At 37.9% G+C, this 24418-nt stretch overlaps 1 protein-coding gene across 34 annotated transcripts in view; it reads left to right on the top strand.

Moving 5' to 3' along the window:
* Positions 1-24418, top strand: part of KCNMA1 (potassium calcium-activated channel subfamily M alpha 1) — a 527339-nt gene that overhangs the window by 486634 nt on the left and 16287 nt on the right. For all 34 annotated transcript variants that reach the window (XM_041127120.1, XM_030030358.2, XM_030030356.2 and 31 more), the window contains 4 exons: positions 10461-10574; positions 13853-13983; positions 22195-22389; positions 23946-24064. In XM_041127120.1, coding sequence (XP_040983054.1) covers positions 10461-10574; positions 13853-13983; positions 22195-22389; positions 23946-24064 — 559 coding nt within the window. The remainder of the gene's footprint in view (positions 1-10460; positions 10575-13852; positions 13984-22194; positions 22390-23945; positions 24065-24418) is intronic.

Below are 24418 nucleotides of genomic sequence, written 5' to 3'. Positions count from 1 at the left end.
CATGCTACTCTGAAGTTGTGTGTGTTACAGAAGGCAGTATTTGAGTGACAAAGAGCATGACTGATGTTTTTTTCCCCTATTTATGGTGTTCAGTTTGGAGTTCTGGTAAAAAATTTTGGCTTGCAGAGAACCTTTGTAGTGCTATGCTGAAAGCGTAAGTGCCAGAAGGAAATCCTCTGTTAAGCCTCTCTTTAAAAAATATATTCAGGCATGAACACAAAATCCACATTCCTTTATTCTGAGCATTTAATCAAGCCCTGAAGTTTTTAAACTACAAATGTAATCTTTGGAAATCACCTGCGTACTGTCACTTGACTGTGTGCTTTTATGACAACCTCTCCACTAAAAAGTTGTGACAGGATTTGGTGAAACCTGGCAGGATTGGACATGGGCACAATATGGTCTCTAGTCGGCAGGCTTTGCTAAGAGTTGCTTTTTTACAATATGGGGGAAAACAGGAGAGAAGCTTTTGGATATTTGCGAATAGATTAGACTGCAGGAAATGTGCAGGAAGCCTATGGAGCCCACCTGCCAGATAAATTAGAGGTGGTCTTGATCTGAATCCAACCTGTCTCAGAGCTCAGCTCTGGGAATCCAGTTCAGATTTCTTTGATAAAATGAGGCCTTAGCCTTCACTGTTAAATCTTTGATCCCCAAGACAGCCTTGAATGTGGGATTTTAGCTTTGACCCAGCCTATAGAGAACTTAATGACATTTTACCATAGGTTTCCAGCTCAGTTCCAGCTTGAGTAATTTACAAGTCTGCCGGCACTGTTTAGCCCACACAGACCATGAAGTCGACCGTAAGTAAGTCCAAGTTGATGGAAAAACAATATTGCTAGAACAGAGTGACAGATGTTGATTATCACAAAATGTCTGTTTAAGCTTTTTGTATGGATCCGTTTCCTCCCTGCATACACCTGAAATTTTTGTAGAAGTTACAAAGTAATTGTACTTAAAGACATGGAATCATCTGCTAAAGAAATTGTCAGAATACATATTGCAAAAAATGACTGCTGTGGTTATTACTGTTGCTGCTCAGGGGAGCTATTCAGATGCCTCATTTATTGGAGCTTAATAGATTAAAAGTCCAAATTGAGTCTCATGATATAAACCTAATCAAATTCTAATCTGCATAATTTTCCCATAAGCAGCAATGGGAAATCTGTTTAATTTATGTTTCAATAGTTGCCAATCATGTGTTGGACAGCATTGTTACTTTTATTTATCAAAATATTTTTATTGATTGCTTGCTATGACGTCTGGCTTTGCTCTACCTTTTTCACTAAGGAAAAATTTACTTTATTTGATATAATGTAGGATATAATGACATAATGTCGAGTCTCACCTAACATGCCGATATATCATTTTTAATGATGAGCTTTCCATTTTATTTGTAGTTATTGAATACCTGTCTCTCTGAACTAGGTAATATAGCTTAATTTATTTGATAAGTTTTATTCAGCATATTTATTTACTTTTGCCTGAGGTCTAAATATGCAAGGTTGATTAATGATTAAACTGAAAAGAATTTGGCTTCATTTTATACTGAATTCTTTTAGCTGCAAACCTGTGCTACACTTAGATGCTACCAACTTTGTGCCCTAGAATTACCTAGTGTAGGAAACTATTAAATGGTAAATGGAGAGTAGGGACAATTAAAAAATAAAGTTTGTAGTGAAAGTGGCTAAAACCCACAAGAATTATAATTTCTGATGTTATTATGAATTTAAATGTATTCCATAATAATTGCTGAATGAACACATTACTGTTTGTTCTTTCTTTTTCCAAATATTTGTATAGTTCTAGTGGTTCCTTCTGAACAAAATAAGAAAAAAGCAAAAAGAGTCTGGAAGAAGTAGCCAAACTACTCTCTAGCACCTGGACAGTAGTATTAGGGGTAGGTGATATACCTAGAGGTGCAATCCACCAGAAGGAATGGTCACTTGCCACCAAGAGATAAATTTCCAGCAGAAGAACAATGTGAGAGAACTAAATTCTTTCCCAACAGGAGCAGACTTTGGAAAAGCAGGTTCATGACAACAGAGAAAGGGGGGGAAAGCAGATGGAAAACCAAAGATGACATTACAATTACAGAACACAACAAGAATTTAACAAATCCAAAGCACATGGTATACTGGAAGGAGTTAAAATATTCTCTGACCAGTTTCTAAAAACATAGCATAAAATTATTGTGAACACATCCCAAGCAATAGGGTGAGTGTGAAGTAGTTTGGAAGCTGTTGTCCTCTGCATTCTAGAATTCCTTTGTATTGTACTGTGTGTTGTCCCAGGTGTTTTCAATTAGAGAATTAGCCAACCATTCCCCTGTTCCTGGAGATGGCTTAGATGCTTAAAGACAGCTACAAGATGGCGCTATCAGGCAATACACTCTTGATGGCCTGTCCCTTCTTGTTGCACAACAGAGAACCTGCAGAGTGTCTCAGTTTAATATTTAATTTCCCTTCTTGATAGCCTACAAGCCCCAGGCAATTATCCTGGTTTGCTTGGCTGTAACCATTATGACTGTCTTCATGACCCTCATAGGTTTCTGTGATTTACTCTTCTCTGTGCCATACAGTGCTTTAAAAAATAAGGAATTCTTTTCCTAAGTTTTCCACTTTTGGAATTGTTTGCTTATACACTAGAGACTGAAGAAGCAGTCACTGTTGTAATCCTGGAGTTTCATGTTCCCAAGACAGATGTGTATAAAACAAGATGGCTGCATTGCATAACAAGAGTTCTAGTTCAACCTTGGCTTTATTTGCTGAAAAAAAAACCATACAGGATATGTCAGGCCAAAGAAATCAGTAACCTAGGCAATAACTTGCTTAGAGCTCTACAAAATTGCTATAGCATTCAAAAAATAAAGATGAAGACTCAAAAAAAGGAAATTTAATTTTGTTTTCCCTTTACCAAATATAAAAATAAATTCAGTAAAATTGTGCTTGATTCCACTGAGAGTGAGAAGTTCTTGTCAGACTAATACTGGCCAGCAATATTTACTGTCCAGAGATATAAAGTTTCCATTCTAGCAGACATGAGGCAAGTGCTATGGCTATTAACTACGTATTATCTCACTTAAGTGAGCAAAAGAGCAGGGAGAGAAGCAAAGCATTAGTAAAGAAAGCCCATTTGTTTTGGTAGCTTTGGATTGAGTAAGCCTGTGGTGAACCTTGGCAGACCTACAGTTTGGGTAATTACCACATGAGATTTTGTGAAGGAAAAAAAAAGGAAAAAAAAAAACCAAACAAAAAACCCAACAAAAACCCACCACAAAAAAGCGCTCCAAAACCCAGGCAGTTTCAGATAGACTTCATCTTGATTTTTTGCCTGTGTTCAATAGTGAAACTTAAACTGGGAAAAGACTTGTATAAATACCTGTGAATAAAACCCTCTAAGTTATACATGATTCCGCACTATGCTTAAAATATAATGCTATTTCTAACATATTATGCTGTTCACAACTGGAAATGGAAACAATGTAGTATCATTCAATGCTAGACCTCAAGTTGATGAAACTCCAATCCTTGATCTTTCTTTTTACAGCTTAATCCTGCCTTGCTAGAGCAGTGTGAGAACCAGTAGACCTATAAATCCTTTACACTTTCAGCACGTGGGACCACTAACCCACCCAGGAATGGTTCTCACACTTTGGGGAGAGGTAACTAACATTGATCCCGCTGCCCTGTGCTTTCATTAGAGCTTTGATTTGGACATTTTCAGACATTTTGATTTGGACATTTTCTAAACAGACGTTTAGAGAAGAGCACTTTCTTGGGAGGAGGATGGCAGCTTGTTCTCTGTAACAGTGTCTCTCAGGGTTCAGTGCTCCAGGGGTTGTTCCAGTCCCAAAGCATTGGAGGGTAGTTACAATTGAGAAAGCTACCCTTCTTCACCCTCTACTCTCTGTAGATTTAGCCTGGCCTATGTTTGAGCCCAGAGCATCTCTGAAGATGCTGCAGTCTCTGAGAGAGCTGGGAGCTTACGCAGTCACATCTGCTCTCCCACATTCCTCTCCTTTTCCAGAGCTTTAGAGATAATCTCCAAGAGATTATTAGATCTTCAGGCACAAATTACAGTAAAAGTCAGAACTGAAACCAGAATTTAGGATTTTCGGGTTCTGAGGCCAAACTACAACTCTCTGTCTCAGACCACATGGGACGTTGAAGCTAGAATTGTTTCTAAATTGAATGGCTGTAACAGATTCCCATGAATGTCAGCAGCTCTTTAACTGCATGACTGCTGCTGAACTTACCAGGTATACCCAAGTGGTTGTACTTTGGAGAATAACAGGTATAGTCTATCATTCAATTGAATTCACTGGAATATTAATGGACATTGCCAGCAAACAGTAGCAAAGGGATATAGCTGTGAGATCCTTTTGTAAGAGAATTATTTCTTTTTGGCTGGCTCTGCTTAATGAAAGTTCTTGTCCCATATTCCTGCATGATAACTTCTCGGGAGCGTGTTTGGCAGTTCATCACCTGTGTGTTATTCATACATGCTCAAAATATGATTGTTGTTTTATGCTTCTCAGATGAACCAGAGCTAGTTAATGGTATATATGCTTTAAAAATTATATTTTTGAGGACTTTAGTGCATACGTTACCCAGTGAATCCCATGACACCTTTCCCTAGAATAGCATTATTTAAAAGGCCCTGTCAATTTACATGGCACTTTAATGACAAAGCCACAACCTTTAGGTCTGCCAAGTGGATTTTTGGTTTAGGAAACTGCATTCTGCCTGCGTAGAGTTCCAGTTTAATAAATCATACATATTTGAAAGGGAAGGGAGGCGAAGAGGAAAGGGGCAGGGGGAAAGGGGAAGAGGATCATAAAGGATCTATTATGATCCTTTAGAACGGAAGCTATTTTATAAATGTAACATAAAAATCTCATTTGAGAATATGCCCATCTGGGTCTCAGTGAAGTCAGTGGAACAGAAGCAGTGCACATCCAAGAGCCAAATTTGTTTCTAGATTAAAACCCCAGTAAACCTTTACTGGCCCCTTAGCAGACTAAAAGGATATATTTACTGCTATGTAGAGCAAACCTTCCTGCATTTCGTGGGACGTTACTCAGTCAAGTGAACTGCACAGGAACAAAAGCCAGTGGTTTATGGCCAGCACAATCAGCAGATCACGTGGCCATCGGGACAGTTACTCCAAACAACACGTAAGCAGGGCAAACTGTAATTATTGCTGATGCTTTCAGTGGGCAGAAGTCACTGTTAAGCCATGTTAGCATTCCTTAATTTTGAACTTCATCACAGTGCCACTATGGCTCCCAGAATACCTGTGTGTTAATGCTGAGCCACTGTTAGTGCTGCCCTGAGTTCCTGAGAGGACCATGGATCAGCCTGGCTCAGGAGGCACAGCTCTCACAGAAGCCCAGTACTGCTCATCACTTGGTAGGTGATGTTTTGTAAGAGACGAGGAGGGCTCATCGTAGCCAACTGACCCTGCTGAGCTCTGAGCTGGGCAGCACCTGGATCCCCAGTAAGTCTTGCTTGGGAAAAAGAGCTTCTGTCCTCGTGGGGAGGAAGTTTCCCCGAGGTTCTCCTTCCACAAAGATGAGAACACCTTAAAGAGGTAGGATCTTGCCTCTAATGCAGTTGTTTGGTTGTTTCAACTACTTTTGTGAGCAGTACTATCCCAGAGGGAGCTCAGAAATATTTCTCTGCACAGAATCAAGATGTTGAACCAGCTTTTTTCTGCAGAGAACTGCAGGAGGCTCAAACTCCTGCAGAGCAGGTAGCTGAGTTAGGGCACAGGAGTCCCTGCCTCTCAAAGAGGGAGCCTGCTGCTGGGAGGGAAGCAGTGACTCCTGACTGCCAGTCCTCACTGGTTTAGAGCATGTCAGGAGCCCAGAGCCTGTGTTCCTCTCAGAGGCATGATATATTTAATCCACTGTTTGGCAGCATCTTGTTTCAGAGAGGGACAAGGGCTTGGTACCTCCTGTTGAAGTCCAAGCCATTTCTTGAGTTTGATGTTGTGGTGGTGATCACTATAGCCAATGGTGGTGGGTTGACCCTGGCTGGCAACTAAGCCCCTACCCAGTCTCTTGCTCACGTCCCCCCAGTGGGATGGGGGAGAGAAGCAGAAGGGCAAAAGTGAGCAAAAAACTCATGGGTTGAGGTAAAGACAGTTCAATAAGTGAAGAGAAAAGAAAAACCAAACCAAAACACAAAAAAAAACGGAAACCCAAGTGATGCAAAGGCACTCGCTTACCCAGTACAGCCATTTAGTATCGGAGGCAGTGGCTGCGGGAATGGACGTGATTGTGCTGCACCTTACCTCCTAATTGTTGGCAGAGAGATTTCCCTTTTCCAGAAGCACTCCGCTGTCACTGTATTTCCTTACACAGGGACTGTGCTTAGGCTTGCACAGGCCATGTGAATTTTACTGTAGAGGTTGATCCTGTTAAGCAATTGTAGCCACAGCTCCCTCAGTTGTTTGTTGAACAAGGAGACACTGTGGTTATAAGAAGATCACAACTATCAGCCCTGTTTTACGATTTTGATGAGCGTTAATGGAACAAGATTTGGGGACTGAAGGAGAAAATGGAATATGAAAGGGAAAATGAAAAGAGGCTGTGAGGAAAGCATGTCATTTCTAAATGAATGCTCTGTGCAGAGGAATTGAATCTTTTCACAGCTGAAAATGGATCTTAAATCTGATGCCTTAGCTTGTTTCAGCTTCTGTAATGAAATAGAGTTTTCCTAATACCCTGTGACCTGAATTTCTCCCTGCTTTATGGGTGCTATTCCTTGACGTACAAACCTGTATTTTCTCAAGTCAGCATTTGATGATGGATGTCAAAATACAGGTCATGTATTATGCATATAGCATTACCGATTTAAGGTGTTTACTTGTCAAGTTGAAGAAATTCAGAAATGTCACATTCACTGAATCTGCACAGCTGTCACTTGTAGTTTTTCATGCCTTTAAATGAAAGTTCTGATAAAGCAGGTTAGTTTTCCTGCACTTTTTTTTTTCTCTCTTCTGGAGGAAAAAAATAGAGAGCCTATGTATAGAATTTACGTTGTGACTTGGGAGCAGGAAGGGGGCCTGAAGGTGCATGATGCTTTGTGACTCCAAACATAGGCACACAAAATCCCTAAGTACTCCAATTTTCCTTTTCCTGAAAATACTCCAAGATTTTTATATTTTTAAAAAGTGGATTTGTAGAGGTGTCTGAATTAAACATGGACAAGGAAATTAAATTAAAATAGCAGATATTTCTCACATCTTCCAAGACCATAGGATGAAAAATATTAAGGCATGAGTCTATTTTTCATTCAAGGAGAAAACAAAATCCCTTTAACATGCTTCCTGCATTTCAGACTGAATGCACTATGAGTTCAGTGTGCAATTACAGAGCTCCTGACAGTCTGGGTCTAACAGAAATGCCACATTTACTTCAATCTTCCAACACCATCCTAGGAAGACAAATATTTGAAGGGTTAGAGAGAGGTGGCTACAAATAGCCTTCAATGGAGAGTGTGCGTGTGCGTGCCTCTGTGTGTGTGCACATTGTAGAAGAGGGAGGGCAAGAAGGACTTACACATTTAGACATAGTTACGCCAACTTTCTTCAATTTGCTTTTAGCTAGTAGGGAAATACCGATGTGCTCTTACCAACTGAAGAGCCTGATTCACTAAAAGGTGGTTTAGGGAGTGCATCCTGAGATGGGGAGAGAAAAGCCTTCAGGAAAAAGAGAGAAGCAGGGCCTCTAGGGATGCTCCCAGCAGTACAACTCCTAGGGTGCATGGGAACAAGATCAGTTTTCTGTGCTCTCAGATAAGTGAGTGTAAAATGTCTTGCGGTTGCCATTTTGACTCGTGATTCTGCAGAGGACCCAACTGGGCCGGCCACTTTAACTGCTCAAGGAGTCTACAGCTACTTGAGCTTTTTTTTAATGTACTGTGACAAAAGCCGTGTCATGCCTTTCCTGTAGCATAACAGAATGCAAAACTTAAGCACCAGAGCCTGCTGCAGAAGGAGGTGTCACACTAATACCCACCTGTCCTCAGATAGCATGCCTTCCCTTTGGAGTCCCACTTCAATTTTCCTGCTGTTGTGAGAGTGTCAGGGTTACCTCTAACTCATGAGGTGGTGCCTGAAGGAACTTCGTTAGACTCACTTTGTGAGTCTGAGAAATCCTAGGCTCTGCCGTGCAGACATAAGCGTTCAAAGAGCCAATACGCCTATTGGTCACAGTGCCAGACACAGGAAAACATCTGCAACCGATAGCAGTTGGGAATGCAACTCACTGTCACTATGCCGGTCTTATTGAATTCATTTCAGCACGACAAGTAGTATTAAATGACCGACTGTTAACATTGCCAACATTTCCAATTGTCTCTAAGAAATCTGCTTTCTAAAGATTTTCTATGCACTGGTAATATTAAATAGAGTTGCTTTGCTGTCTTAGGTTTGCCTATGGCGACGTTTTTGTCTTGCAAGGCTATTGAAGATACCACATCCACTTCTTTCCTCCTAAGGAATTTCTTCACAGACTTTTTACTCCCTTTTTACTTATCCTAGCCTTACAATCCTCATGTTGTATCTAGCTTTCATGTGGTAGTCAGAAGGAAATTCATACTGGTACCTTCTGGAGGGCTAAGTCTCTCTTCTCAGTGATTTGAGTTGTATTACCTATATATTCTATATGTGATATAGACAAAACATAGGGAGAAATGAATTGAATACCAAATAAAAATTTACATCCCATTAAATAAAGAAGTCCAGATCTAGTGGTCCTTATAGTTTGTTTTGTTTAGGGACAGTTTAAGAGTGATGGTAATTATCACTGGAAAAGAACCATAAATCCCTCAGACAATATAAAACCAGTACCACATGTTAACAACACTACAGTTTAGTTTAGAGATTTCCTGGTTTGTAAATTAGTCCCCAAACTGAAGAAAGCTAAAGTAGATAATATCATATATCATATCATATCATGTCATCTTCTTCTGAATTCAGTAGCAGATGAATGTGTCAATGAATTTAATGCAGTGAAACAGTTTCCACACTGCAAGAAGATAATGAAGTTATGTCCTGAATTAATTTCACTGTGATTAATTTAGAATTGATATATGGAGAATTCAAAACTAGTTCAGACCAGTAATGACAGAGGATCAAAAGTGTCCCTGGATGTCAGGTGTGAAGTAAAAGAACTCGGGCGTAATGTGGCAAAAAAATGAATGTTTTCTCAAAAATGTGTGTTTTAAAGTGAGCTTGGCTCAATCCTATCCCTAGCAGACAAATATTTGCTTAAAAGTGCTGCCTTGATACTGATCTACAGGAACTCCTAAAGTCAAACTCTGGCTTCACCATCACTTCTGCAATAATGACATTAAATGAATATTCCCATGCTTTCTGCAGCTTTAATGGACAAGGGAGATGGAATGCATTAGTCTCAACTGTGAATTTCCAGTCCAATTGTTGCATGGGCTTTTGTATAACTGCCTATTTTTCAGTACTTACAATCAAACTCCAAAAGGCTTTCCCTGGGTATTTTTTATTAAAAAAAAAAAAAAAAAAAAAAAAAAAAGATTAAAAAATGCTCAGTGTCAAGAGCTCGATTTCAAACTGCGTAGAGAATCAGGCTGAAAACACAAACTTTTTTAGAGGTGAACCTTGCTGCTCTCCAGATCTTTTTTTCTCTGAGTGCCTGCCAATATGTTTTCTCTCCCACCTTTGTTTCCTTTACATCCCCAAAGGTATAAAACTCTTTCTAGTTTCTTTTCAAGCATTCCTCTTACGTACCGTTTGAAAACCTGTGTCTTTTTCCTTCTATCCTATCTTTTTTCTGTTAGAACGGGCCCTTCCATCCCAGCATTCCTGTAATTGCATTCCTCATAAAAATGCATATTATGAATGGTACACCTGAAAAGAAAAAAAAGAAAATTGTGTGGGTTGTATTGCTCCTGGAAAACAGTTAGAAAATTTTAAATCCTGCATGTTGATCAAACCTAAAACTGCTAATGGAAGCAACTTGTTCCTCATGGTTGTACTACTGTTTACAAACAATACTATTTAAAATGTTGATTGAGGTTTAAGGAAAGGTGTTTGTTTCAGAATTATTTGAGATACTAATAGGACAACATTAAACCTCTCTAACACTGAAGTCTTTATTTTTTTATTTATATTTAAGTAAGTAAGCATTACTCTTTCCCTTTTGCATGTTTTGATGCCAAAGGCTACCTGGGATAACAAAATAAATTTCAATTTCTCCATTAGCTACCAAATATCTTACAGTAGAAATCACCTACATATTTGTGAAGGATTATGCTTTTAAGAAATAATTGTTGAAAATTAAGTCAATTTTTTTTACCATACTTTTCTGGGAAAAAAAAGAGATAGGGAATTCCCTGTTGGTGGGGATTTTTTAATGTAATGTCCTGTGTAAACTTTCTCTTTTTTTCTTTCTTTTTTTTTTTTTCTTTTAGGCTTTACACCCCCTGGGATGGATAGGTCATCTCCAGACAACAGTCCAGTCCATGGCCTGTTACGTCAACCCTCCATTACAACAGGAGCCAACATCCCTATTATAACAGAGCTAGGTAAGGAAAACTAACATTTAACCTTTGAAGTACGTTCCCCTATCTTTTCCAACTTCCCTTGTTATGCAGTCTCAGGAAAATTACCTATACTATATCTTTACACTGCTGTGTTTTCTCTTCTGATAACTGTTATGAATTACTATTTCTAAAGGAAGATTAGTAACAGTTGTTTCACTTTATTTGAATAACTGAAATCTATTTCTCTCTTTCCTTTGCATTTTCGCTATTTTCTTAAACACTGTATCAGACAAGATGCTTTTTACACAGTGTAACAAATAAGCAGGGGTCTTTGGGCTAAGGTTAGAAAAGAAAAAACCCACAGTAAGTATGAGCAGACATTTCCTGTACATTTAATCAATAGTAAGAGGCCATTTGTTTATTTCTTCATGGTCCAGAACTTTTTAATCATGTGTAACCAAACTCTGTATAATAGTATGAGACATTTTACTCCTGAGAATACGATGATGGTAGGTAACCAGGCTCTGATTTCCACTCTAGCTGTGGGTATTTATGTTGTCAAATGGTGTGATGTGAAGTGCAGAAGCTGTTCTGTTTTTTTCATGGCAAATACAAACTTGATTTGTGGTCCTTTGTCCTTTTATTTTCTTTTTCAGTTTTATTTTTTAGAGCCTTACCTGTCTTTTTCCCTTACTTTATTCTCTTTCTGTACTTTCTTTTCCCCCTAAATACTTTACTTATTAGCTAAGCCTGGCAAACTTCTGCCTTTGGTTTCAATCAGTCAGGAAAAAAACAGTGGAACCCACATTCTAATGATAACTGAACTGGGTAAGAAGTGCCTTTTTCCTTCACATCACTGTCTTATTTTCTGTTGTTGTTGTTCTTACTGTCATCAGCTTTTCCTTTATTTATCTGGCTGTATCAGAGGGGCTACCCTCATGGCACTGCTTTGAATGTGTTTTATTTGTGGTTCTAGTTGAAATTGACTGTCTTGTTCTGGCCTTTCTTAATGATTTTTTTTTCACGCAGCATCAGTAAACCTTTGATCACACTCGCCTGACCTGCCGGCTGTTTTCATAGCACCTTCTCACCAATTCATTTTCTTTGGCCTGGGTCCCTCCCTCCCGGGCCCTCCCCCCCCCCCCCCCCCCCCCCCCAAGTTTTCTCTCCTTTTCTCTCTCTCTTTCTCTTTCTTTTTTTGTTTTTCTTTTTTTTTTTCAGCCTGTTGTCAATTTGGTGGACATGCCTTAGCACTTCTCACAGGAAGTCCAAGAAGAAATAAAAGATACCAGAAAAAAAACCCGAACAGCATCATACTTTCCCTTAAGCTATTTGTTTGTTTATTTGGGGGAGCAGGCCTTTTCTCAGAAGCTCAGGTTTTGAAGCTGTAAAAAAGCAGCCAAGCTTCTGCATTGCTCCCTCTCAATAAAGAGAACTCCCACCAGCTGTTCTGAGCAGTGTTTAATGAGAATTTCCTATGGTGCAGCACCACACGTTCGAGCCTACCTCACCTAGCCTGGAGACCTTTTGCAGAAATCCTAGCCTGCTAACTTGCATCAGGAAGATAAAGATATTGAGGATAAAACCACACTTGCAGAATTCATGTTAGAATTTGTAGTAACTTGGAAACTGATACCACGCACAGCTAGCAAGCTGGTGCCCAAGTCAGGTATTAGTCTACCAGATGTAGGTGGAAAAAGAATGCTACTGTCAATAGTGCCTACTCTCAACTAGCAAATTAAACTAAGGCACAAGCTCTTCAAAAAGTACATTTCGAAATGATATGTCAGGCTCTCAAATACTATTTTGCTCAAGAATCTGGAGAATAAATTGATAGCCATTGTACAAAGAAAGGAGTATTGTAGATATTGGTGTTTGCTAGAATGAAATTCTTTTGACTCCCAGGGCAGAACACTTCTCCATTTACAATGCTGAGGTGTTCTGTTTTCATGGTTACATCAGGGGGTGGAAAGGCAGGAATTTTAAATCCTACTTCAGCTCAGTTCCTGACTGAATGATCATGGCCAAGCACTGGCTCAACAGGGCTCTAAATGGAGAATAACAATTCTCATCTCTTTTAGACAGCTATTGTGAGGCTTTATCTATAGTCATTCATGTTTGGTAAGCTAAGCGTGGCAAGCACAGTAGTATATACAGGTTGGAAAAGGAGTGGATGGAAAATGAAACTATATAGGAAGGAAGATCAGAATAGCAGGCAGAAGAATTTCTGGCCTAAGAAGTCCAGAGTCAAAACCTGATCAAGTTAACAGCAGCTCTCCTGTTGTTTTCAAAGCTCAGGAGATGTGTTCACATGGGGAATAGGGACATAGTCAATGTGTGCAGTTTCAAATGCTGAAAAAGTTTTTAGTTTCCCTTCCTTGCATGAGAACTGAAATTAATTTGTCATTTAGTAAGGTAAAGGGTATTTCGATGGCATAGCTAAGCAGTCTGTGCTTTCATGCCTGAGGAGGACTAATAGGGAAATGTAGTATTTCATGAAATATGATCCACTTGATGCTCTGATCTCAAGGAAACAACTATTTTTAGTGGAGTGAGGTGGAGGCAGAGAGCTAAACTGTGACAATGAAATGCCAGAGAAAGTCTAAATGACAAATACTACTTTATTTGGACTTTTTCTTTATAACAGCCTGATGTAGATTCTTTTTCACAGTGACTAATATAGAATTTGTGGCTAAGGAAGTGAAGTTATGGAGACAAATATTCTAACAAAAGGGAATGCTGCAAGAGAATAGCTGGAGTATTGCTCGTTCATTCAGATAGATGCATGTTAAAGGGACAGTTTATCCTCTTTGGAGGCATAAGTGCATTAACACCACTCCAGTAAGAATCACAGCAGCCCATCTAACAGATGCCTGTGGGCTGTATCAGAGTTTTATGGAGACCCTTTATTTTACAACGGGGTTCTGACTTGGTATCTTCTGATAACATTTCACTGTACATGCACACAGCCTTAGCCACTGTTCCCGACCAATACCAAGGTTGTCTCAATATATAGAAGAGTATCACTTATCTCATTTTGAGTGCAGGCTGGTGCCACAAAGCTACTTTTACGGCAAAGTCATAGTTACCTCTCAAAAGCAAGAGAGTCACCTCTTACAAGCAAGATAACGATCAACAGATTTTTAAATGCACATTTTCACATCCATCTTGATTTCATTTTCAGTGACGTCAAAGACACAAGTCTGTGTTTCCAGACATATGCCGTTTCTTTTTCTTTCTGACTGTGTAATGTGTAAGGTTTCATGCTGGTGACCCAGAGGCACCTGATGATTTTATTGTTATTTATTTATTATTTTCAGTAAATGATTCAAATGTTCAGTTCTTGGACCAAGATGATGATGATGATCCAGACACAGAATTGTATCTCACGCAACCCTTTGCATGTGGAACCGCATTTGCTGTCAGTGTGCTGGACTCTCTCATGAGCGCAGTAAGCAAACAAAACCTTTTTCATTCCCTTCCATCAGACTATTGTGAAAGAGTATGAAAGCGTAGTCCCTTTTCCACAGATAGTCAGGAGGAGACACTTTTCTCTTAGATGTCAAGAGAATTTCAGAGCCTAAACTAGGTTATTTTTTAGCTGGACACAGAGACCTTAAAACAACTGAGATATCTAGTATTACCATGAGTCCACAATTTTAAAAGCAAAGAGTCTCATGTCAGGCTTTAAGGATAATATTTTCCAAAAAATGTTCAATCTCCCTCCTGAAACCCAGACCCAAATTCAGTGTGTCAGCCCCTATGTTCACTGTTCATGTCAGACAGCATCCACCATGTTTTAAGCTCTTAATTTCCTGTAGCCATGAACAATGCTCTGAGTATGAGCAGTGGGGGACATTGACAGAACTATACGAAAGCCATTGTACACATCATGTGAACGCTACTTGTGTGAAGAGAGGTCATAATCTCTTTTTCACATGAGTTGTCTTGTGAATTGAAACATAAGTGTACACCAGAAACTACAGATGGTGGCCTTTGGTTTTGTCTACATTAGGGTTTTTGGTTTGCAGCCATAGTACAGTTCTGAAGCAAATGCCTCAGTCATACTCCTTTTCATCCTCCCTTGCTCCATACTGGCTAGGTTTTCAGACCAGTCTCACCCTGTTTGAGCTGCACTTCTTTCAGAGGGACCTTAAACTCTGCTAGATGTAGCAAGAATATAGCCTTTTTAAAATCTGAGCATAGGCTTTCTGAGCTCCTCATGGAATAAAGTTCCATAGCGCTGGGAATCATCTGCTGTAAACCCCACATGATATTAGAAATGAGCAAATGGGTTTCCTTAAAGGAGCCAAGTCTGACCTTCACCTAAATTCAGAATGAAGCTTTTTGCTTTTAAGAAAAATTCACAGTGATCTTTATTATTTAATATTTTATTTGTATTTCATATTTATGTATCTGTAGTTCATATTTTTATTCCCTGCTATATTCCTCATATTTTCCATCCACAGATGAATAATATCAGTCTACACTGTTAAAATTTTATTCTAATGCAGCCTAAGAGTTTGCAATAAACTCAGAAAATACTTTTTTTGAAAGTTATTGGTCATATTTTGCAGTTGTGACAAATTCAGAAAGCCTAAGCAAGCACACTTAAACTCTGTACCTTCTCTAATTAAAATCTCTATGTATAATATATTTAGCATTTTCACATTATAAATGGGAATAATTTAACACAAAGGTTCCAAATTATTATCTACTGTTTATCTACTCACATTGTTATCTAAATCAATGTCCTTGAATGAATCGTTCAGTAGGGCACTTCCAGAATCTTGGAAAAAGTATTCCTCTGATTGCCACCGACATCACCGCAAAAAGAGAGTGAAAAGTTGTGGATACCATTGCTCTCTTGTGCAAAGATGTATCATGTAAATAATAGTGAGGCAATAAGACATATGTGGAACATGATTGTTCAGAAATTTTTACTTGGAACTCATCATATAATCCTCACAGTATTTTTAGTTATTGCTAGCTTTTATTAACTTCTAGTTTTTGACACCATGCTCCTCCGTTTCAGCAATTCCTTTCTTCAACAGAGTCTTTTTTTCAAACATTTTCACATCTAAGTGGTCATATTATATGTCAGGGACAGTGCAGCCTGAAGCCTGAAGAGAAGTAAGTGTGATAACAAGTGTAGAAAATTCTAACTTAGAAAAAAAACTAATCAAGAAGACAAGCCAAGGATTCAGTCAGTTAGAATTGTTCACCGTTCTGTCTTTTCTTTGACCACTTTGCTGATCGGTGGCAGCGTTATTTTCTCTTTTATTCCTCAAAGGCCTAGTAAAGAGTTGGAAAAGTACAATTCTTCCTGACCCTTCAGAAAGCGCAAGATGTGTGAGATGTTTTCCCTTTACTATCCCTATTCTCATGGGAAGGATGTATTCTCCTTTCACTTCTTCTCCAAGGAAAAGAGTGTTTTTCACACAAACTAATCTACTTGTACTGTATTATCTCTTTTTTTTTTCCTAGAGTACACTTGTTTTTAGGGACCAGCTTCTATTTATTCTGCCTAACTTCAAGCCGGTACTGGCAAACTGAATGCAAAATCCTAACTAAATTGTGAGATCGGCAGTCATGCTTTCATCCTATTAATTGCACAGGAATTCTGTAAGAAGGAAATAATACACACTGTACTGGCCTGTGCCAGCTCATTTTGAGACAAGGGTATAGTTCATTATTCAATCTGCTTAGTGATTTGGGATTTTTTATTGCTTAATTTTTATAGAAAAATTCCAACTTATGTTCTCTGTTGATATCTCTGGCATGCAAATTCCTTATATGGTCTACAATACAAACGTACAATGCATGAACTGCTCCATTAAGAATGAATCTCCTCTCACAGTGGTGGGGTTTTGTAGTAAAACAAGTGTAAGAAAGATTAGAAAGTAGAATAATACCCACGCGTACAGTATTCTTTCTGATCTGCAGGTAATTTGAAACATACATATAGATGTATGTATATAGAAAAAGAGATACAAAATATATTTAAAATAATTTGCTAAAGTATTCAGTTATTGAATAATAATAATGATACTAATAATTCAACAGTATTAATCAGTGTTAAATGAATGTTTTCTTTCATGTAATTTTATTAATATAGAAGTAGTGGAGTAAACCCTACTCGTGAATCACAAATTAGAAAATGTGTTGTCACTTTCTGATTCAAATCTGAATGCTGAAGATCATTACGTTCTGCTAGTTTAGCATTATTTCCTATAAGATGACAGTATTAGATATTTTAAATTTGAAGTTGTCTGTTATTTTCTATTTCAAAGATAAAAGGCTTAATGAAGTTTACTTTTCAAAATGCTAGCTACAGGCTATCTACACAGTTTGTCCTCTGCAGCAAAGGCAATATATTCCACAAGCCTATGATTCACAGTGTGGTAGTTCGAAGATCATTGCTCAGAAGACAATAACGAGCTCAAAAACTGCATTGTCTTTTTGATGAGTTGGTAACAGTGGTCTCTCCAGGCTTCGGTTAAAGTGCATTATTGTACTCTGTGTGAACACTGTAGACATGGTTCATGTTTTAAGTGTGGCAGTGGCTATTGTTAAATCGCGCCAGCTAATCATTATTATGTCTTTGAAGAGACATCTACTGCCATCAGAGACGTGAATGATATATTAATATTTGTTTTGTCATAACATATGCAAACCCAGGGAAAGAATATATGTAGTCTGTCAGTCTCAAGGTGGCGCCGCTCCTGAAAAGCAAAGTACATTCTTATTCACCAAATTGAATGTGACTAAAAGCCATGGGATTGGAAGCATCTTTTAGATAATGTGGATGTTTTGTAAAAAGATTAACTTGAGCTATAAAATTACATGACATAGGATAGCTTAAGGGAAGCAAATTTTTGAGGAGGAGTACTTTTTCCTTTTCTGGGCCTTCTTGAGATAGTTTTTCCAGAAAATCCTGTGCGTGCAAGAAAATCAGTTTTATCGACACAGAGTACCTTCAAAAGTTTGAGCAGTTGGCTTGAGAGCCAATGCGTCTCTGTTACTCCTTTTGGTGCTGAAGCTATGAGAACCACAGAAGTTCTGGCAGGTTGGCATCCCTCCCATACATACTGCTGACAATAGACTTGATGTACTGTCAGAGTGGTGCCATTAGAAGCAAAGATCTCCAGAACCAGATTATATCATTTAACATTCGATTAACTTCTTTAAAGTTTGGACAATATTTTGAGAATCAATAGATTTTCAAGGGGTGAAATGCTGTTATTTATTTTCTGCTGTTGATTCTGTCTCAAAGGCCCTTTTGTTATTGGTCTAAGTAACTGATGTTAGCTCAGATTTGGATATATATTATTTATTCAACAGAATTCCTCCAACTGAAAAGAAAAGCAAGTTAAAGTATTTGTTTGAAAGCAGTGTTAAAAACTGCATGCAGTGGAGGAGGAGTCTTCTTAAAAGAAATCCATAAAAAAACACTAGCAAACACAAAAAAATGGCAGATATGACTTGGAAAATGACAATTTTAGAGTAATTATAAATGAAAGGCAAAGTGCTATTAAAGTTAAAGCAATGTTATTAAAAGATGTGCTAATTTTCAGTTAAATTTTCTGTAAAAGACCAATTAGTTTAAAAGGCTTGACAGCATTAACTGCAAAACATAAGCACTCTGGTAATTATACTTTAAAAAATGATTGAACAAACGGGAAAGCATCCCCAAAATGTTTGCAAGAGCTGCACTACAATTCCGGAGCATAGGCTAGGTGGCACTGCTAGCTCAGATATCTGTGTCAGAATTTCCTTGCTATTTACCCAGTTTCAGTGTCTATGATGCATTTCCTTTTTTCTGTGTTTAGACTACACCTATTTCACATTCTCATTCCGGATGCTGATTATAGCGATGTCATACAGATGTCCAGTGCGGGGTTCAGTTAATGGCAGTAGCAAACAAGTATTTCTTCAGTTATGATTTTACAGTCAATAAAAGGGATTCACTACCATTACTGGAAAGTGTCTTGTTACTTTAAGTACAGCAGCACCTTTCCAAAGACGTTCTGTAGATCAGTTTCTTATAAGTACTGGCAGTTCCAGGCCACGTACCCTCCCACAGAGCAAGTAGAAGATCATTCTCAAATTAATTTCAGTGTATTATTATTCCAAAGGAAATGGATATCCACTAGTTCAGCTTTTCAGTGTCCCCAGTTCCAAACTGGCAAGAGGTAATGAGAGGAGACTGATTTTTGTGACAATTGAAAGCATGGACAGACGGGTTTTTCCTAAGGAATGTTAAATATGTTGGTATAGGAGGAAGCAAGCCTATTTAGCAGAAGGTGACAAGTTACAGCTTCCTATTCACCCATCCTGTCTTGATTATGGTTGGGCATTTTCTGTTCGGTTGCAATGCCAGAGCAGTCCGCCCTGAAAGTTGGAATCTTTTTACTCATTGATGGCAAAAAACCCCAAACCCATCATTTGGCTGCACTCATCCATCTGATTAAATGGTGACATCCACATCAGTCATGGTGTGAAACCCAAATTAAGCCATTGTTCCAAGATAAATGTTGCCTCCTTTGCTAATAAATGTCTTAGCTTTGCCTTAACATTTGTCTAGCAGTGGGAGGCCTTTCTCCAGTGACAGCATTCTGGTCCATCAACAATAGACTTGATTCTTTTCTCATTTACATCAGTTTCATAGTAGTGTATGGCTCCCAGAGTTACTCCTGGTTGGCACATGACATAAGCCAGAATTGGGCCCATTATGTCGTAATTGCACTGGGGTTTGAGGGTGGGGGTGTATTTTATTTTATTTTATTTATTTTATTTGTATTAATGAATTTGTGACAGGTGCCTGACTTGATACATTATTTTACTACTGCTTTCATTTCTCAGTTTAATATGAGATACGTAGTAAAATGAGCAATATGGCCACAGTATAATTTCTTAGTAGATCATGCTCTAGTGAGCTACAACTGAATTTACGATAAGGGGTAATTGTGCACTTGCACAGTACAAAATTCAGATGAGCTAAGAGTATATGTGTTTAAATCTTGGATTATGGCTATAGTTGCTATAATTTGAATTACAGAATAAAGAGAGAGAAAGAGTTGGAAACCAGTGAAGGCTGGCCTAATGATAACTCCTAAAGAGTAATAAAATTATTAGTACAATTTTAGACTTTTGCATGTTTTACCAATCACTGCAAGTCAGCAGTCTATAAACCCAGGCTATTTTACACAAACCAGCATCCATCAGTCTTAGAGCAGGTGAACATTTCTTACCATAGTTGGGCCCATTGTAAACCAGACTTGAAAAATCTACCAGTAAAGATATGCTTTACTTTTGTTTCATGTTCTTCTATCTTTATTTATAGATGTAAAACTGAGAATAGCATTTTTGAATAATACTAAATATCACTGCTTAGAGAAGAAAAAGGAATAAAAAAATACTGAATAAAAGAGTGGGGAGGGTATGAGAAAAGATACTATTGCAGAAAATGCTATGCTTTTGTGAAGATATGTGCTTAAAGTGCTGTATAGAATATGTTGAAGCACATTTTTACTGAAAGGGCTTTTCCAGCTTCTACAATTGCAGTGCCTCCAGCCTCTAGATCTGGCAGAATTTGGCTTTATATCCATGAAACTGGTGTCAAGTAACATTGCTGCCTAACTGCACGAGCAAAGGAATTGTGCTAATTATTTTAGTTCTGAGTGGTGTATAGTATACACTGACAAAGGCTGAGAAAAGAGACTAAACTTAATGCTGATTTTTTTATTCTGAGTACTTCCATGTTGGAAAAGTATAGCACAGTGGGAAGAGTTGCCAAAGAGGGCAACTCTGATTCTCACCTCAGGGACATCGAGGAAGAAGTAATTGAAGAATAAACAATCATGCCTGAATGTCTTCTCGCTCGCACCACGGCAATTCCTATTAAATATCATGTAATCACTCCAGACTTACATCCCTGCAGAGGGGTCACATTGATTTTTCTTTATGTTAAGAAAGGTTTGAGTATTACACTTGAATTGTTACACAGTGCATCCACATATGTAAGAGCTGATTTGAGATTAGCTGTTGGTTTAGACTAACTGAATCTTCCTGAACCCCTGCTAATGTCAGACAACTCTTTACAGTACACTTTGTATTTAAAATATATAGTGCTTTACCCAGGCTAATTTAAAATAATTGGAGTTGATGAGATGCAAATATTTGCTTTAGGGCATATGTAACAATAACAATATGTTTCTCTCATTTTAATTTAGTCAACAGGTGAATGGCATATATGCCTATGTAAATAAGCAGAGAAGCTTGAAGTTATGAAACTTCAATGTAACAGTGAAAAATGTTGCTGCATAGAATTCATTTGCTCCTGTTTTATCTGTCATCTCAAGTGAACAATAAAACTGAAGTTTCATTATACAAAGAAAGAATATCAAAGTAACATGGATAGGAAGCTAGTTCTGCTTTTTGATCTCAGGATAAAATATTTCAACCTGTACCTCAGTTTACCCATGTATTAAATACAATTACATTATATGGATAGAGCAATGAATTTCATTGAAAAGTATTACTTAAAAAAGTATTATCTTTGGACAAGCAGCGCTGTTTGAGAATTCAGTATTCATTTTTACTTGGTTGGATTACAGACATTTGTTCCAAGTCCTAAGTTCAACAAAAGTCACAAATCTAGTAATGGAATCCACAAACCCAGGGATGTCAATCCTGTGTACTCTACAGTGAGCTCATTTTCTTCTTGTATGTCCCCATACAAGGGGGGACACTTGCAAAGCTTCTGAAAACACAGACGTTAGTGACATTGTAAGTGATGGTGTCTCCTTTTTTTGTTCAACATTATTTTTTGCCCAGTACATTACATTGCAGATATTTAACTGAGTATCTCTGAACTATACCAGTATACTTCTAAGTGAACTTGAAAGTCACTCATCTGGCATTAAATTAATATTTAAAATACCCATTGTTTGCCTGACAGACCAGCAATGCTACAGATGCTGGCAAAATGTCAGTGTGGAGTAGATCTTCCCTAATAAACCACACTTACCCTATACCCTAGAGTTTTTTAAAAGGACCACCAGGATCCCAAACTCATCATACATTTATCTGGAATGAACTCAAGATGTTTAATTGATACATGCTTATGTCTGAACACTGTCAAGTCTCGTAATAAGATGTTTAGTACCATACATCGGTTAGACTGCTAGAGTCCAGCCACAGTAATAAGTAATGACATTTGCAGCACAAAGGCAGCTCCCCAACGAATTGGTGACAAGAGTAAAAAGGCAATCTAGCCTGTGTAAGCTTTAAATGTGGTCTGAATTTTACAATTACATGTTCTAAAGCCCATTATTAGACATGAAGGCAATGAGAAGGAAAGCAGTCATTGCATCACTACTAACACCAATTATAGGAAACATAAATCATTCAAATTTTTGTACTTTAATAAAAATCACCCTGAATTGGTGTTTAAAAGGAAGGATCTAGTATAGGAGCCTAATGGGATAGAAGAAAATAGAGTAATTGGAGGCTGCTGTCTTTTCACTTTCTATGTAAAATTATTTGAAGAGACAGCCAAGAACTTTAAACAGCAGAAACCCAGAAAAGTTGTAATTTGGATGTCTTCAGTTGTGACTTTAATGGTGTTTGCTTAAAGAGCTTTCTTTTATCTCTGCAGACATACTTCAATGACAATATCCTCACACTGATACGGACATTGGTAACAGGAGGAGCCACACCAGAGCTGGAAGCACTGATTGCTGAGGAAAATGCATTGAGAGGAGGTTACAGCACGCCCCAGACACTTGCAAACAGGGACAGGTGTCGAGTTGCTCAGTTGGCTTTGTATGATGGGCCGTTTGCAGACCTAGGGGTAAGATCATGAGGGATATGTAGGACCAGGGCTGGTCTGCAGTCTATTTGTTTTCTCTCAGACTGAATTAAAAATCTATCTTAATTAGCGTATAATTTCTATTATTTAGTTTAATAGAGCTTTTGGATCATTTGACAATTTATAGCACAGGGTGCCAGGTTTGCTGTTACCCTTGTTAAGAAGCTCTATGACTTCCCAGACTCCTGGCCTGGATGTCTCATGCAGAAAATCCTGTGGCTCTTCTTAGTTGTCGCCTAAAGAGATGGATGAACTGACTTGGATGATATAACTATTCTAACAATAATCCACTGTAAACATGAGCAATATCTATACCTTTGTTGGGTTTTGATAAGCTTATTTAGTCTTTCCACGGAGCTTCCGGTTCTTGCTTAAAATATACTTATTAGCTTGAAAACAAAGCTATAAGGTTTGTTTTCTGCTGTTTCTGGATGAACTAAATTTCTTGTGAAATCCTGATTTCTGACATTTTGATTCCACTATCCTAAGAGTGAAGTAAAAAAAAACAAACCCCAAAAGCAAATAATAAAAGAAAAATGTTTAAAAAACAGTGCATTTGGATAAAGAAGTATCTAGAAATGTTTTCTGGACCAAGTCTTGTAAGCTTGAGGTGAATCACTTTGCTTTGATGATGATGTAGGATTTGATATTTCTTAAATTAACCTTGTGTTCACCAGCTCTGTTCAAAAAGAATGGAGCGACCTTCTTCACAGAAATGACAGGGAATCCCGGTTTAAGGATTAAGGGTGATGGGAGTACACAGATAGAAGTAAACAGCCTTTCAGTTCATGTAGAACTCCATTCATAGCCGAAACTAACAGCTCATCAAAACACTTGGGCATGTGGCATAACATTTTCACAAATAAAATAAGCAATACCAATCCTTCAAATGGTATTTTGCTAGAGCCTCAGTTGCACTACATCAGTGAAGGTAGAATGCATTAACAGTCATCGTTACTTAAGAATCGGTATTTTAGATATACAAATTATCAAATCTAAACATTTTTTTGCTAATCAAAACATTTCATATTATTTATGAAAAATGGCATACATTTCATCATTATTTTACAGTGGAAGATATTATATTATCCTTTTAACCCCTCAGAACTCTAATTTCTGTTGTGCTCCCCTGTGAATTTATTTGTCTAGATGACAGTATGGCTACTGTGAAAAAAGGGTCAAAAATACTAACAATTTTAATATCACAGCTAATGTAATTGTAGAATGTGCATTGTTTGGTACCAAAATTTATATTTCCAGCTTAAAGCAAATCACTCACTCTTCCCAATTTACCATCATTTAATGGATCAAGGCTTTCCAAAATAATGATCACTTTACATAACTACTTATTTGAAATAAAACATTTAGGTTATTCATTTCCTTGAGTCTCATTTGTGACAAACAAGAGACTGTCTATACATTGTCCTTTTTGTACAGGGTCATACTGAAAATCCTGCTCCCTGACATTGTAGTAACAGAGAAAGAAAGGAAAAAAATGTGCTGTTCTCTCTTTTTTTTCTCTCCTTTCTTTCTCCTAGGATGGAGGTTGTTACGGAGATCTATTTTGTAAAGCACTGAAAACATACAATATGCTTTGCTTTGGAATTTATCGATTAAGGGATGCACATCTAAGTACTCCCAGCCAATGCACTAAACGGTAAGCCCAGTCATTTAGAACATCTCTGCTTCGCTGTTCTTCAGTCTTCTCAGCGAGGAAGATCCCAGTGCCTGTAATAAATCTAAAAAAGAACATTCTCCATTTTTGCATAACTTTGCTACAAAAGCTAACTCTTTGAGGACTTCATGATGATTCTTTAGCTGAGTTTAAATCGTAGGCTGGATATCGTAGCATCAGCTTTCAGCTAATTTTAATCAAAAATTTTTAAAGTAAATTTTCAGAACATATCTTTATCTTGTTTGATTTATGATAATCCACTGCTTGCATACAGGGAAAGGACTCCAGTTTGCTTATATCAATCAGCTGTAAGTTACTGGATAATAATTTACTTTA

The sequence above is a fragment of the Aquila chrysaetos genome, chromosome 11 (genome assembly GCF_900496995.4).
Source record: "Aquila chrysaetos chrysaetos chromosome 11, bAquChr1.4, whole genome shotgun sequence".
In the NCBI taxonomy this organism is placed as follows: domain Eukaryota; kingdom Metazoa; phylum Chordata; class Aves; order Accipitriformes; family Accipitridae; genus Aquila; species Aquila chrysaetos.
This window is presented reverse-complemented; position numbering and strand designations above follow the sequence as displayed.